Source organism: Atractosteus spatula, chromosome 5 (genome assembly GCF_055471065.1).
Source record: "Atractosteus spatula isolate fAtrSpa1 chromosome 5, fAtrSpa1.hap1, whole genome shotgun sequence".
NCBI classification, from domain to species: Eukaryota; Metazoa; Chordata; class Actinopteri; order Semionotiformes; family Lepisosteidae; genus Atractosteus; species Atractosteus spatula.
This window is the reverse complement of record NC_142710.1, coordinates 48,550,441-48,567,974: the sequence shown is the minus strand read 5'-3', so window position 1 is coordinate 48,567,974 and position 17,534 is coordinate 48,550,441. Positions and strand designations below refer to the sequence as shown.

Genomic DNA, 17,534 nt, shown 5'->3' with positions numbered 1-17,534 from the left:
AGGCTACTTCTTGAAATTCTGCATTTTAAATTATTTTATGACACAGCCTTACCCAGTTACCCAGACCTCAAACTTAAAGTTCTCATTAACAACGCAACTGTGTATCTTCTGAATTCCTTGTCATATTAAAGTAAATTTAAATTATTTTCATTCTGTAAAGCGCTTTTGAGAAGCCACCTTTAAAGGTGCTATATAAAATGTTTAAATATTATGATGATTATTATTATTTTGACTGTCTCTTGAGGAACACTTGGTGAGTTCTTAACTTGCCATGCTACACATTTTCTTAGCCTATGTTAGTTAGTCCTTATTTCATGGTAAGCGGTCGAATCTTTCCTCTACGTGATGGCTGTTTTTTAAAGCTCGCATGAACTACACATCATTAAATTGAGCTTGTACCATCTTTCCTTTGCATATTATTTAAAAGAGCTGACAACGGCTATTTTTACACGTCTCCTTTTCTCTGAGCTAAATACTGTACGGAAAAAAAATTGAAACTGAACGTGCTGGTGCCAGACGCTGCAGTGTTATTGTTAGAGGAATTTCGAGTATAATTGAAAACAAACCAGATTTTTTTTTTTTTCAGCAACCAAGTTTAGAACGAGGCGATCTCAAGTGTTGTGTGTGTTTGGAGGGGGGGGGGGTGGGGGTGATACCAAGTACTTTTTCTTTTACTTTTTTTTTAGCGGGTGTCTACAAAGTGGTCATGATAGATGAATCATCTGTGAGTTCTCTACATCTGGTAACAGTTTGGAGATCTGGAAAAGACATTAGAAAAACATAAAAAAAGACCCAGAGAGGTACAGTGGAGTGCAACAGTGAGAGGAAAGCGATCCAGGACTGGCAGTTTTGTGGCTGAAGAACATAACGTCGAAGCCTGAAATCAGTGCTTTTACATTTTTTTGCATTTCAGAAGTTTACATTACATTTAACTATGCTCCTGACCGTCAATTTTTGGCCACGATGATTAGCAATGTAAAAGGTGTGATGTGCATACAGGAAGATGGTAGTTCAGGTGGGTAGCTGCGTCAGCATGCGTAGGCTGCAAAGGAACAAATAAAAGGTTTATTCCATGCTGAAAAAAAGAAGAAAGAAAACACAACGTTTCGGCCGTGGAGCCTTAGGCTCTACGGCCTAAACGTTGTTTTCTTTCTTCTTTTTTTCAGGATACAGGAAGATGAACAGCATTAATGGACAGTGTTTTTTTAATACCATTGCATTGATACTAGTTTAGTTTTAGAATTGGTTCCAAGATTATTTGTCTTTGTTTCACTGGTGACCTCACTTTTTTCCTTAAGTGAAAGCTCAGAATTACAAACACAGTTTTCAGAAAAGGTGTTCATTATTATAAAGATTTTTCTTATGCTTTTATTTTGATCCTGAATGTTTGTAAGCCATGGCTTGTCCCTGATCTGTTTGGCTGTGTTTTTTTTTCAGAGGTATGTCCAGTGTTATAGATTTTCTGAAGAGTGTAGGCTTTTAAAAAGTCTCTTTTTTTTTTCCTGGGTAATATTTCTCCGATGGCAACTGACGGTCCTAAGGCGAGCTTGGCAAGTTCCTTTTGAAATTCAAAATCTCAAATGCACAAAACCTCCCCCCCACCATCGTCTCCCGGTTCTCAGCCAGCCTTTTGGAGCTGCAGTTTGTGTTGTGCCTCAGGCTTGTGAAAACCTTTCGGCCCTCATGTTGGACTGTGCATTTATACAAAGATTCAGGAATGGATTTCAAAGGTCAGCCAGGCACATGGCACATGGAGATGTTATACTTTGTGCCTCAGAAAACAATTGCTAGAACCTTCTAATCTTTTTGCCTGTTTTCAGATGAATTATGAGTGCATTTTATCATGCCTCTGTCTTGAGTCTTACTGCCTCTTCTGTCTTGTCTGAACTGCTTTCAAAGCTTTTATTGTTTTCTGTTCTCAGATTTTGTTTTTGCTGAAGCTTCATCACAGCTCTAAAAGAAGCGTGTTTCATATCAGTGCTCCAGTACAGCTGGCACTAAATACTGTTTATTTGGAAACTATGGTATTTTTTCTGCATTTCCTGACCTTCGCAACATTGCCAAGCTACTGCTGAGCTATAAAAATGCTATTTTACAGAAAGAAAAACTGTTTCCACCTTTCTCCTATTGACACAGACTGAGTTATCTTAGCAGAGTGATTCTTCTAACAGCAGGTTATTCTTTGACTATTTTATTGCCCTTTCCAATGAGGAGTATTAGAGTCGGCCACTGTCTTTCACCTGTGCCATAAAGCTCTATTGCTGACATCACTTCACACTTTCAAAGAGCAAAGTTCACACTCCTGTTATTGGCTCCTGTCCACCCTCCTCTGAGTGGGGCACCGTGTTGCTGCCAGAGTGATCATCCAGAACAGAACCTTGGGCCCACCCACCAGGAGATTGGGGGAATATGTAGTGATGCATGCTCTAATACTGGTAACAGGGTCTTAAATGTCACATAGACACATTTCTAAGAAATGAGCAATATCGGCTGTCTCAGCAGTTGAACGATCCAGTGTCTTTTTTTGTCATTTCATCGTCTGTAGCTGGCATAAATATGAACAGTCATGTCTCTCAGGGATCCAAAGCTTCCAATGGGTCCCCTGAGTAGTTTGGCCGATGAGTCCTCATATTAAGTGTATGGGATGAAACCTATAGTACGGGGTATTGCCAGCCTGAGGCTGGGTTATGTGACAAGGGTTCCTGAATCTGAGGCACACCACTGATGTTAGGAAGGCTTAAGTGAGTGTATGTTCTTGCGTTTTGGCACAAGAGTGACTCCTGGGAACTTCTGGACTTCTGCAAGCTTGCAGTGACATCAGCGAGAGATGATCCAGTTTGTGCTTTCTCTCCTGTAAGGCACTTTGGAGACAGCAGTATTTCTAAAAAAAAGTGAATGATTTTGACAGGTGGATTTGTCAGAGTCCAATGGTTTTCATTCTCCCTGTGTCATACTGGGGTTGTGGCCGTACAGCTGAGTCATAAGCTGTTCCCGATTCCGAATTGGTGAATCCAAATATTTTAAAAAAATAGCTTGCAGCATGAGTCTGTTGGCTGACTCTAGAGTCAAACCATATCTGATTTCTGCTGTCTAGGTATTTATGATACAAAAGCCTCCTCTTCCTTCTGTAGATGTGTGCAAAGCTCTTTTACATTTATGTTTGATTAGGGGCTCTTTCATCTGAATGATCTTGAAAGTAATTATCAAGGTGAAAATGTTAATGTATTTTGAAGCATTTCATCTTAAAGCTGGAATGATCTAACCTGTACTAAACAGCAGAACTGAAACTGTGTATCCCTATGTGTTCTAAGCTGGCCCTGTAACTGCTGATTCCAGGAGAATCTGTCTTATGTGAGTCTTGAGTGGTCTGAATGATGGATACATAAAGTCTGCTGATCTTGGATTTGCTAAATGATATGAAAGGACTTCAGACAGCACACAAACAGACACAACCATGCACACACTCACACCAGGGCCAGTTTTCCTAATTTTCAATTAAACTACCACTATGCAGAGCTCCCAGAGGAAACCCACATAAACATGGAGAGAACATACAAACTCCACACAGAATTCGATACAAAGATCCAATTGGCTGCTTGTTACTTGTTCCAGTTTTCTCAACCTCTCCTCTGAGTTCATAAGATATCTCTGTTTTACCTTCTTATCACTGTTGTATTGACTGTTCAAACTACTTTTCAGAGTCCCATTACAGTACATGCATTGACTATGGAAAATTGGAGTTATATAATTTTTGTTTCGTTTTCTCAGAAGCCGAGAATTTAAAATGTGCGCTATTTGACCGAAATATATATCGTCACCCGTTTTACTGTATTTTTCTTTTTATGAGCATCTGAAGTGGATTAAGTGTATTTCATCTGTTGTAATTAACATCTTTGTTATCACATTGTTTTTTTATTAGAGCAGATAAATATAGATATTATAACTAGTTTCTAAAACATTCCTCTCAGTTCTTAATTTGGCTGTGTTCTAAGGAATTCTTTTTCATTTAACAAGATCAAAAGGAGTGTAAATAAACTGAGTTTTCAGTGTGTTTTTTTTTTTTGGTGAAGGTAAGTGAAAGTCTATGTTTTGAAAGTCTTCGTCCGTTTCAGCTGTTTGAAAACTCCCCCAGCCCTCTTACTGCCCTAGGGGCCAGCTGGCCTCCTGCAGGAGTGAGGGACTGCTGCCTATAAATTAACTTAAAATTTGTACAGCAGGCTAATCCATCGCTGCAGAGAGAAAGTAATTGCCCTGGATGGGTTTACAGTAGGGAGGTGTGAAGTGCCTGACGTCTGTCCGTGTTGCTGTTTGGGAATGGGGGCGGGTTGAAGCAGAGACATGGGGAGAGCACCAGGCCTCTCTGAAGCCTAACATGTTGAATTAGGACCATGTGGCCTTCTTCTGACGGAGAAAAACTCACGGGTCACTGACTGTGTGGGATTGTGTCAACGATCCGTGAGAAGGTCATCATGGAAATCCCAGCTCAAGCTGAAAGGCTCCTTCATAGCTGGAGTGTGGTGGGTTCTTCAATGGCAGAAATGCAGAAAACAGTGTCGCTTTTTTGTGTTATTGGACTGTTTTTGTTTGATGCTAGCTGCAGCTTGTTCCTTACTGCACTGCATGTGTATAATGACAGAAGAGCTTCATATTTATATCTAGGTCTGCAGGCATTATGTGTTATTAAAAACAGTTTAAACTCTTAACTTTCAAATGGTTGTCCCTGATTTTGGTAAGGAACTGTTCCTGTTATGCAGTCTGCCTCTCTGTTTAAATAAATGATTCCCGTAATTGACCGTAAGTGAATTATTGACCAATTGGATTAGTACCCACATTATGTAAGTCATCTTAGCTTATAGAGGTCTTGCCAATGGGATTCCTAGTTGGAATATTATAAATGTTTCATGAAGACCGTTCCACAGTGTCGAAACATTTCTTACTCAGAACTGTGCTTATCTGTTGCTGGGAATGAACACATTGTATTTTTCTGCAATGCGCAGGTGTTCTCAATAGCAGATGAATATTCAAATACTGTACAAGTCATTTGCGCTTCTGGTGATAACATATCTTTGCCTTGTGAAGTTTTCGAAATGAACATTTGAAAGCAGTGGTTCTCAGAAACCTCAATTTGCCACCCTTTTGTACATGTTGTAGCAGGATATTTAAATGAAATACCTTAGAGTTATTTGTACTTGATGAAAATCAATTTCCATAGTATATTTGTTGTATGCTGAATAGATCCTTTGCAATAGTCTTGTTTATATAGTTCACCTGTTTGTTCTACAAGAACTGAGTTTAGACTTAATTGTTGGATCAGTGCTGATATTTTACACAGGCACATAAAATGTAAAAGTTTTTTTTGAAAGTGCAGTTTGATATCTTAAGCACTATGAGAAGCCAACATTAAAGGTGCTATATAAAATGTTTATTATCTAGCATCATCCATTCAAACAAGCATGCATAGTATGAAAATCTCTTTTCAGCTGTATATTGAAGAATTGGACTATGAATTAGCCAGAGCATCTAGTATAGCACTTAGGCCATGTCTCATAGTTTTGTTTTTCTTCCAAGGATAGCTATCCAAATACCTGAGTCATAATGATAAGAATAGACAAAATTAAAGACTATATTAAGTACAGTAGCATAATAGATACTGTTTTCAGTTACTTATAATGACATTAAGTTTTGGCTGGAGACCTAAGTTAAACTTCTTTTTGAAATCACAGATGCACTCATGAATTCCATGGCTTATTTCGTAATTTTGGCAAAAAAAGGAGCCCAAATAAAAAAAACTATTTTTTGCTTTCCAAGGCATGGTTTTATCTTTTCAAGATAAGGCTGACACAGTGTTTTCAGAAGTCGGCATTCGTTGGCTGTCAACACTCAAGATTCAGATCAGGACAACAAGTCTCTGTATAGATCTTGCTTGCTGCTGGATGCATGAATCGATCACAAAATCTGTTTGACAAGTGAGGAAAGAGGAGCTGAAAGACCACACAAGGCCACACCTCAGTTCATCTGTAATTTTCTTGAAAAATAAAAATGTATATCCTAAAAATGAGCAGCAGCCCTTGATTAATATTTTTGTCAAATATCTCTTCAGAGTTTAGTATTTAATTTCTTAGCTCCGGGTTTGATTATTCGTGTTAGTTTGAATGGGCAGAATACGATAGATAACATGTCCCTCCCTGTTCCTTTAAAAGTATGAAGATGTGTATATTGAGGAGAAGTAAGTGTGTCCTGAAGGGGAGTTAATGTGAATGTCTCGCTGCAGTACAGTACAGTCTGCAGTGTGCCAGCCTGCTGAGCCTCACTGCCAAACTGATGAGAGAAGTAGCAAGCCCTGATGCATTTACAATGCAAACCAGATAGCAGCACACAAAGCACCACCTACACAAACAGCCGTATCTGGCTTTTCCTTACACAAGAAGATAGTCTATACTTCATGGTATGTCAAAGCAAACAGGGTGGTTCTTCAAATGAGGGGGAAACAATTCGACACCTAACACAAAAACATTGTAATTATGTTTTTTCTTTGTAACTTCTGCATAGTTTATTAGAATTACAGGCCACTTGTTATTGTTATCTTTTTAATTTGGAGTTTAAATTGGATGAATATTCATTAGTGAATTTTGACTCTTTTGTATGTAGATGTTTATCTGGTTAAAATCTTTGAGGCAGTGTGTGATTCAAAGACTCCCCTTAATTTTTGGTAATAATTGAAAAGAGAGTGTAATATCAGTTGCCACATTATAGTATAGTCCCTCTCACACACAGAGTTAGCACTAATTTAGAGTGGAATTTTAAAGTGAGCAAAATTTCAATAATCAATTTGTAATTCAGTTGCAGAGCTGGAGATATGCCCTTGGTCGTTTGTCTGTGATTTCTGTTTGACTTGACTGGTGGCTTTCTGAGAAGGAGGGGTGTTTTCGATCTTTTCTACCCCTGCAGCTGTTTCCATCAAGGACCTGGCTATACACCATCAGGATCAATTATCAGAAAACAGCTGCGCCAGTGTGGCGGTTAATATATTAATTTGCAAAATCTAAATTCAAGTTTTAAAATAATACTAAACCGCCATAGTGGAGGAAACAAATAAAACACAATGAAAACCAAAAAAAAACAACAACTTAGTAATAATCACTCTCCAAGCTCATATTGTGAGTGTTAAATGCAACGCAGTAGGTGGGGCATCCTCTGATTAACTGTGAAAATGAACCTGAAGGGAAGAAATCAAAGTTGTGTAAACATTCCTTTTAGTTTTCCGGTGCACTGCCAGGGATATTAATGAGCCCAATTGTTAAACCAAAGCTCATATAAAACTAGGAGGAGTTTTCCTTCCTTTTTTGATAAAGCAGACTTTCAAAGAAAAAGTCTGTGTGTTTAATAAGCCTGTATCACCTCTGCTGGCACCAGTTTGTGTTTGTGACTAAATGAGGGCTGCATTTCTATTTACAGCCAGTGAAGGTTTTTTTCTCTCATTTTTCTTGCTCTGAATGCTTAAGTACACTTCTTTCCACTCTCTGAAAACTGTTCTGTCCAGTAGTACTACATAGCACTTAGCATATTTTAGGGGACTCAGAACAAGAACATTATTTCATTGCCCAGGTAGTAAATCCAGGTATGTACTCTACTGACCGGCTCAGTGTACATTGTTTTTATATTCATTTCAATTTAAAGTTTTTTTGAGTGGCTACCAGTATAGTAAGACATACAGCTGTTTTTCAGTCTGTCGTTGCACATCTTCAAGAACATAAAACAGAAGTCACCTCCGAATCAAAACCTTCTTAAAAAACACCAAATTCAAGACCTTGTACTCGATGGTGTGTTTCTGCTGGTAGAAGAAGGGATGTTCTAACAAATGAGGGGAAACATCCAGTGGTGGGTTTGTATTTTGGCACAGGCGACCGAGTCAACTGCCTTCGGATGTATGTATGCCTTTACCCAGTGGTGAATGCTTTCCACCGTTGTTGCTATTACCTGGGTGACAACTCACTTCCCCTTGCCCTGTCTGCTTCCTCTCCTGCTTACTGTGGTCCTACCCGTTTAATGCAAAAAAAAAAGGGTCAAATGTAAACAAGGTGCTCCTAACATGAGTTGCGGTATCAGGGAAGATGAGTAGAGGCCATTCAGTCCGTCTAACCCCTTTGGTAGTGAGTAATTAATCAATCCAAGGGTCTCATCCAGTTGTTTCTTTCAAGAAGCCATGGTATCAGGTTCAAAAGATATCCCTGGATAGCTTGTTCCATTCTCCCACAACCGTTTATGGAAAGACATCCCTGCTCTTTTCAGTTTTAAAAGCACTTTCACGTAGTTTCCACTTGTGTCTCCTGCCTTGCGTTTCACTGTTCACTCAGGAGGAAGTCCCCTGGATCAGCTTTGTCAGTGCCTTTGAAGGTTTGGAATGCCTGTGTCAGGTCCATTCATAATCTTCCCTGTTCAAGACTATAAAAGTTCTGTTCTTTCAATTTGTTACTGTAGGACATTCCTTTAAGCCCCAGAATGCATCTGGTTGCTATATTTGAATTCCACAGTAGCAGTATCTTTTCTATAAAGTGGTGGTGACCAAAATTATGCATGGAATTTTAAATGAGGCCATACTAGTACAATTGTAACATAACATCTAGCTTTTCTAGAATATGCAAATGTGTCAACATAAACACCCAAGTCTTTTTATAAGTGGCCTCTTCTATGTTGGACATTGGCACAGACAGGTTTATCTAGGGTGTAATGATTTAGTTTTTTTTTTATTTGCGGGGTATTAATTACTTTCTGACAGCAGTGGGATTCAGGGAAGCTGTTACCATACCTGGTCATCTAAAAATATGGGCTTTTCCGTAGAGACTAGTCAGATCATGACATTTATGGCACCCAAGATGCCACTGCTGTGAAAAGTGGAGAAGTATTTTTGTTAAAGGTGCTGAAAAGTTTACCAGTCATCCAGGGGGCTATCTGTTATTTAGTCCTTATTGTTTAATGTCTGTAGGAACTCCCACAGAGGTTATAATGTAGACGCAGATGTGTAACATAGAGGGCACTTTTCAAGGCTTTTAAAAATACACCGGGGAACAGATTCCAAAACCGAAATTGAGATAGCAATGGGCCCTTCCTTTGAAAAGTTACAAATTTGAAATGTATGTATATGTGTGCTGCTGAGTTTAAAGTACTGTAGCTCCCTGAAGAACAATTTTTCTGGTCAGCATGTTTCTAAATTTTACACTTCTGTTCAATTTTGCAGAATTGCAAATAACCCAAATGCAATTAGACATTCAGGTGTTTTGTTAGCAGAAGGCAGTAGTAGTGGTGAAAATTCGTCTGTTGTGGTGTCCGTCTTCATCAAATTTCCAGTGTTTTAAAATCCCAAAAGACGAGATTTTCACTTTTCTTTGGTGTAATTGAGTAATTCTCTCCTCTGACCAGGGACTGCAATTTTCTTATCTGCTTGTACAATGGTGTTGTAACTGAGGAGCGTGTGATTATAATGAAGCATTTTGTCAGTAGCTCCAGGGAATCTTCAGGACTACTATTATCTTGTCTTGTACAGAGAAATGTTCAAATTGGTGGCTCTCATCACCTTGCCCTTTCCCTCCCCCTGCTCTCCTCCACAAACTGTACAACTTATTGTACTAATAAATAAGTGTATACAGCCAGCTTTCTAGAATGTTCTGACTTATGTTTAAAAGAAGTGATGTTGATTTAAAGTTTTCTGATTACAGATTTGTTGAGCATTAGATGTGCTCATTAAGTAATTTAATTTGAAAGACTCTTGATATATTTAAGTAGCAGTCAGTAAGTGGTTTGTGTGGAACAGCAGAGAGGTGCCTTTCAAACTGTCAGACTAGCCTCATCTTATGGTTTGTCTTGACTGGCTTAAATTAATACACACAAAATTTATAAAAAGTAGCTTGATGATGTTTTCTAGAAATGGAGTTTATTTTTTAGATATGTAATTAAATTAGATAAATCATTGATCAAAAGGCTGCCAAATGTTTCTGTGGATGGAATCATATCACACTCTGTTGTTTCTATATGATCTACGTTTGATTGAAGTAGTGCTTTCCAGTCCCCAAACAATGCAATTTTACCTTTTGTTTACAAGAACACTTCCAAAAAGGCAAACAAGGCCGCCACAGCTCAGCTTTGGACAATACCGACACCGAAAGTGAAAATCAAAATTAAGCGTCTGCAAACGTCTGTTGTTTTCCATCACTGAACTTGCACATCACTTTAAACACTCTGCTGTAATCGTACCCAGGATATGGCGAGTTAAAAGACAGGGACAGTTCTGAAACTCCTTCAGTGCTATTAAGACTAAAAAAGACAGAATCATGACAACCCAGTTACTTTTTTGTTCCATCTGTAACTTTCTGAGCTTTGCTGCAACTTAAAAAAATACTCCAGAATCCTTTTCATACTTATTACTCAGGCAGACTAGATTATAAAGGTGTGTAGCTAGACCATGAAACCACAGGGACGTGCTGATAACTGGCACATCATAGGCAATTGTGCTGAAAGTGCGGGGGTTTTTTTAGTGCTTGACAGATTTTTGCACATTTCCATTGCTCTCCAGCATGCCTTTTACTGTCATTCAAGTCTAGCATTCAGGAATCTAGGGCATGCCTGTAACTGTATTACATTACGGGTCTATTTCTGTACTATACAGGCAGGTTTGTTAAAGCACTCCCTTTTCTGTGTGGAGTCTGAATGATATTAAAGGGGGAGAGGGATTGAAGCCACAATGATTTATTGAGGCACTGCGCTGAATCGCTAGCAAAATCCATTTGGAACTTTTTTGTTTTTCTTTGTTGGTTTCTTTTTGCTAATAGAGTTAGGCTGCATCCACAAAAGCTTGCATAATCGGCATATTACCCTATATTATTCAATATTTCAGTTCTTGCCTTTTGAAAAACAAGTAGCGCTAATAAAAAAAAATCTTCATTTGTGTTCATGGTTCTGCCATGTCTAAGCTCACTCCCTCTTTTTTTAATTTGTACATGGTGGTATGAAAAGGGCTTAGTGTTTCCAAGCTTTTATCCTTCTACCACAAAGGTAGTTCAATGTGGTGTATTAGTCTGTTTACATCGCTGGAGGTTTGGCTTGGTGATCGTGCTGTGCCAGTTGTGTGAATTTTGCTGGAAAACAGACTTCATTTGTGCTGCTGAAGCCCAGAGGCCTAATCCTGCTCCCTCCGGTCTGGGGGAGGAATGTAGTGTATCAAGTAGGGCACGCTCACTAGACCTGGGAACAAGCAGGCATCTTTCGACAGGGTAGGTGGAAGCATTTCTCCAGCAGGCCTGCTGTGTAAAGAGGTTGTGAGCCGTCTTTGTTTGTGAACGGGGCAAAAGCTGTGTTATGACAATGGATGACAAAGTGTCTAATGACAGGTACGGGCCAGGTGATACATGAACTCCCCTGTCTGGTGTCCCTTGTTTAGCTCATACCGAAGGGTCAGGGTTGAAGGTGCTCGATGCATGTTCTATCAAGGCCAAATCAAAACATGCAGTGTTTTTTCTTTTTAGAATGAATTAAAAAGTTGCTTTCTAATGGTAAGATACAGGCTATACATCAGACAGAAATCGGAATTCAAGCAAGGTCTCCTTTGTTTGTAGTTGGATGTGGACAGTGGAATTTGATGCCAATAACATTGGCTTTACAAATTATGAACCGAAGAAGATTTCCATTGAAAACAAAAGGCACTGTGTCGGATTTAAAAGAAGGATTTCAGAGATGAGCTTGTGATGTGCCCTTAGGCCTATACTTCAGAGTCTTATTCAATAATATAGTTGTACAAATATAATCTACTACAGTCATAAGTACAATTCAGATAAGACCAACATCAACATGTTTGTCAAAGCAAGTTATAGCCTATTCCATGAAAGCATTGATCAGACACCCGCTTGCTATAGCACAATACTCAACAGGCTCTCTAATACAAAATACTCAGGGTATTTCCTGAATCTGACAGATCTAATTATAGATGATAAGAAACAGAATAAAGGTCGCTCATGGTCTTATCTCTTCTGAACAATCAGATTGTTTCCTTCATTTTCAGTTTGTGTGTCCTCCAATGTAGAGATTATAATGCAGCATTTAGTGGTTGTTAATACACTACAGAGTTCTTTAAAGGTGTTCAAGCCTTTATTTTATACTATGCCAACCTGTTCACACTGCTAGCAGGAAAACAGCTGCTTTTAAAAAATGTCAAGGAATGCTGCTAGAAAAAGCACTGTAAAATAGCATGTGCGTGTTTGCCAGATATTCAATACTGCTTACTCAGATCTCCTGCACTCACTGGAGAGAAACCTCTCTATTGTAGCCTGAGTGTAGTGTGTGGTAGAATCCTTTATCCTTGTAGTAACATAATCTCTGGACAAATTGCACTTTAATTCCAGTTACAGTATGAATATAGACTTGGCTGTTAAATGCACTGTTAGTCTAAACTGCAGTTTGACTTTTATATAGATGAATGTCTTTGAGCTTACAGTGAAATAGATACATGCTGCAGGCAGTATATTGATTTGCCATTCCCCTGGGTCCTTTAGAAATCTAGAACTGGACTTTTACTGGGGACGCACGTCAAACAGGAACCTTGTTTGTATGTTTTTAAAAAAGGTATATTTTATAGCTACACTCGGTATTCTTGATTGTATTAAGAACAGTCGTACACAAGCATGCTCACAGTTTTGCAATTTGCAGTTGAATCGAATCTCTATAGTGTGGATCTTGGAGTGACTTCTTTTATTTTTAAATTTTGTTCATGCTTAGCCAATTTTCCTTTTAACCTATAAAAGGTTTGTACAACTCAAATTTGGATTAGTGAATCAACATTTGACATAGCTAAAAATTGTCCTTTTTTGGCTTTTACTCCTGTGAAATTGTTTTTCGTTTCGTGTTACATCACTAAAACAAATTCAAGTGCTTTGGCTAGGTTGTTAAGAAATCTGGACAACAAATGGGATTGTAACTTGTTCCATTTGTTTATAAATTGAGCTCGTTTTTCACAGTTAGCTCAGTTTTAGTATGGTAAGCAAGGGGTTTTGCGAGCAGTACGGACTGTACAGTCTCCTGTCTCGAAATTGTGCAGATCATTTTGCAAGAGGGTTTGCACAACCCTTTTTGAACAGGAATGGGGAATAGCTGTATTACTGCCTGATGAGATTTCCCTCAAGCAGATAGCCCCTCTTAGAGAGCGCACCAGTGAGGTAAAGTGCTTTTCAAATTTCCTGACTGAGCTTGTAAAACACTGGATCATTTCACCGGCACAATTGAGAATAATTGCCAGCAAGGAAGAACTTGTGCTAAGCGGTGTGCCCTGCAGCGTGCTGATTCCACTGTCTTTTATTTTAACAGAAACCTGAGCCACAACAAGCTGACAGCGATCGATCAGGCTGCCCTCTCCCGGCTCCCCAACCTCCGAGAAGTGTAAGTATCGTAGGCCGCCAAGACTCTGCTCAGGAGTCGAAGAGGGGAAAGAAAAAAAAAAGCTTAATGCACACTTTCCTAGCTCGGGTGTCATCTTGTTAATTTGCATCAATGTGTTTGTCTTTTCACGGGTGTGTTTTCATAACAGCGTCACTTTAAGAAAATCAATTGGCCGTACACAACTAACCCATTAACATAGTACAAAGCGGTTAAAGATTTTTCTCTAATGGACTACATCCTTTCTCCTCCACTGTGCACTCTGCGTGTTCTGTTTGTTGGCAGTGATTATATACTCATGATATTAAGTGGTTATATTTTAGCAGATCTGTGCATCTCCATTGTAAATGCATGAAAACAGCTGACCTACAGGGGGTGGCCATTTGCCGTAGTTTGTCTGCCTTATGTTCAAAGCTGTAGTAAAAGCCTGGACTGAAATGTAGCTTGCTACACACAGCCACACGACCTCTCACATTTTTTTAATACCTCTCACAACCATCTAGTTCTGTTATATTGGATACTGTAACCCCCATGGTTTCATGTACCAGACTTTGCAATGAGACTAATTGGAAGTTAAGAAGTGGTTTGCTATTTTAAGCTATCTCCATTAAAACTTGACACCAGGCAGAAACCTGGGCTGTAAATATTTTATACTGAAAAGCCCCGTCTGTGACCATTCAGGAGAAGCCTTCTTTAAAAACAAAAATGTTAGACAAAAAGTACACCTAACAGATCTTTTTATTTTATTCTTATTCCAGGATGGCCAATTATTTTTCCCATTCTCTGCAAATTAATTTGGAATAGCCAATTCATTTTCTTTCCCAGTTGTCTGATATTCCCATTTTTGTGTCATAAGTTTCCCATTAATGGTGAGGAGTGGTGCGAGTGGGATTGCTGTGCTAGAGTTGAAAATGTTTTGAACACCTTAAATAACCTAAATGTTTGTTTTCCCTCTTTTTTAGACATTTAGAGCACAACAAGCTAACAGCCATTCCATCATTTGGAACTGCCTCTTCTAAGATCGTTTCCCTGTATCTGTAAGTAAGCTTTATCTCACACAGTACCAGTACTTCATGAATATTAATGGAGTGAGTGGTAACATAGGAAGCTGTAAGACTGCATGTCCTCCCAATTTTAATTAAAGCCAGAAACACACTCTAAGAAACTTCTGCCTATTTTAAGGGGTTTGTTACAAATCAGTCTGGAGTTTATTATTTGTATCACAATTGTCCATGTCAAATAATTAATTTATTTTCCTGTTGAGATAAAGGCAAGAATGGACAGTACTCTGTATGTGCTTTACAGACATTTTTATGACTTTTATTTCTTTTTAAAAAGGCCTGTTTCTAAAAACTGCTAATTCATGCCATGTCATTTCTACTTCAATATTAGGATGGTTAGCTAAGAAAGATTTACACATTTGAAGTAATATTCAATTTTAAAGTTAATCTAGATGGGAATATGTTTTCCCTCTTGAGGCTGTTTCTTTTTTCTGGTGGACGTTATAATTTGATACAGGATTCTGACTGCATTGTACATTCTACTAATGACCTTTTTTTCTTGCATTTGTTTCATGTGGCCTCCTGAAAGTGGGATTAGAAAACCACACTGAGTGACAATAAAATATTTGTTTTGTTTTTTTTTTGCTGGAATTATGCTCTGCTTTCAGCCTGGCCTGTATTCAAATCAGCGCACCTGGAACGAGTTTAGTGTTTACAGTACACAGGATTGCCTGTTCTATTTCACATGGCCTGGAGATGCCTTTCAGTTTGCCATTAACTCTTACTGTGTTGTGAGACACTGGGTTTTAAAGTGATAGTGTTCAGGTTCAGACTTCAAAGGGCTTATATACAGTATGTTGATGCTGTCGTGCTCTATACAGTCTGCAGTGAGTAGTGGTTCACTCTGATTGATGTTGTTAATTCCTTTTCATACTGTAGTTGAAACGGTTCCTGAAGTTCGGGACTGCAGGTTTACTTCAGAAAAGTGGGTCTTGTACCTGGTCAAAACTTACTGACTCTTATGACCTTCTTAATAGCTTTGCTCCTCTCTCTTTCATCTGCCCTCAGAGGGGCATTTAGCCAGAATTGACTTGAATCAGATTGACGTGATCTAAAACCAAAGAAACAATTCGATCCATGCACAGAATTGCATTTTGTTGGCAGAGTGTAAACTGGTCTGGTGAGGAAAAACCTGTGCAGAAATGTATGAATGTACACAAAAAATATCTTTAATGACTCTAAATTACTTTGTCAACATTGACTTTCTTTCCCATTTTATTTCTAAACCACTTGAAACATTTGGTTGTGTTTGCCTCTCGGTGTCATAATACAGCCTCCTCTTTTGTGTGTGTATGTGAGACTGCAAATCTGGGTTTAGTTATTTGGATTGGGAGTTTGGTTACAATTATATGAACCTGGTATCCAATGGGAGCGTGTGCGCTGGCATCTTGGAATAAATGTATTGCCCTATTTGGGAAGTGTAATCCCAAGGCATGTGCATGTTTCTCAGCTGCAATTCACTGGATGAGTTTGGTGCTCCCAGAACAGACTGGGCTTGCTTCAGAGGCATGATTGAACTGCCGTCCTCCTGACATGGTGACGTCTGTAAGCCATACCTTGTCGCTCTGCGGCTGACTTCTTTTCCTGTCGACTCATTCTCATGTGTTGCAGAAGAATTCTAACTTCTCAGTCAACCAGAAAAAGCCACAAGCTGTTATTGCCTAGTAACACCAGAAGACCTCTTGAGTTCTGTTTCAGCTATTTACTCAACAGCCATTGTGATGCATTTCTCTGCTGCCTCTCAGTAGCAGGCTCTCTGTTTTCACCTTCTGCAAGTTCCAGACTCCCACAACCCTTTGTGTAAAGAAGTGCCTCCAGTTTTAAATTTTCTATGCTTTTCCAGGCAGTTTCCTCCGTGTATCCTCTTTAAAAAAAGAGATTATTAAAACAAAGCTGGATTTACTGTAATGAAATGTAATGCATACCCATTTCTTAGCACTTTAAAATTCAAAGGCATACTGTTTGACAAAATGTATTTGTAGATTTTAAGGCATAGTTACACATTTTAACATTTTTAGACAGAAAAATGCTCATTATAAAAGTCGAGTTCTTAGAGCGGTGCTACACAGGACAAAATCAGAAGTGAGTGGGCTTTTTTTGGACTGGTTTGATGCCTGTTGCTATGATGTGGTGCACTGTGGGAAAGGCAGAGCTGCTGAAAACACAGCTGAAAGGAGTCCACAGCCACCATTGTCAATCAGGGGTTTACTGTAAAACCATGGGGCAGAGTCAAGCATGACATCATTCTTGGAAGAGACTGGGGCTAACATCATTTTCTCAGTTCCCGCTTGTGAATCTAGCAGTGTAGCTGCGAGTATCTACTCACAGATGTGTGATTTTGCCCAGGATTCTTTTACTATCTGTACACCAGCTGGACTGGGACTCAAACAGGAGCAGGGTTCGAAAAGATAAAACAGACCAATGAAGTGGCAACAAAGAAATCACCAGGGTGAAAGTTTTCAGTGCTCTTTAACTTTAAGAAATGAAAGTATGAGTTTTAACGTTTGCTCTTGAGGGGCAGTGTCCACATACATTATCTTGAAGGGGTAAGCTTGAAAAATACGACGACGTGCAGAGTGACGCATGTCTCTTGCCAAATGTGATTTGGTATTCAAAAGCAGGACCCCAGTGGGAGGTAATGAGAAATCAGTTACATCTGTTATATTCTTGTTTTCCACACTCTAACTGGAAAATGATGCATTTCAGTTGGAAACAAAGACTGAAAACGTCCATGTGGCTGTTGAAAATAGAACATTTTAGATAAAAACACCAGGTCAGTGTGAGGAAACCGTGATGTCAGGGTCTGTCATGGCCGGGCTCGGTTTACTTCTCCATCTTATCTCCCTGTTGTAGACAGAGGTTAGGTGCTGAGGTGTTCCAGTGTGGCTGCAGTAAACCCGCTGACAGCAAAGACAGGTCCTTTCAGCAGGACTTGTACTTCACCTGTGGAATGAGCTAAACCACATGTCTTCACACTAATACACTTCAGCTGCTGCTTGGCTTAGACTTTTATGCTTTTTTTAACTAGTTTTACTTTTTGTTACTATTTACCTAGCT

At 39.0% G+C, this 17,534-nt stretch overlaps 1 protein-coding gene across 1 annotated transcript in view; it reads left to right on the top strand.

The window, feature by feature from the left end:
• lrig1 (leucine-rich repeats and immunoglobulin-like domains 1) overlaps positions 1–17,534 on the top strand; it is a 55,517-nt gene that overhangs the window by 9,813 nt on the left and 28,170 nt on the right. Inside the window, exons 2-3 of the mRNA XM_088916121.1 lie at positions 13,348–13,419; positions 14,379–14,453. Coding sequence (XP_088772247.1) covers positions 13,348–13,419; positions 14,379–14,453 — 147 coding nt within the window. The remainder of the gene's footprint in view (positions 1–13,347; positions 13,420–14,378; positions 14,454–17,534) is intronic.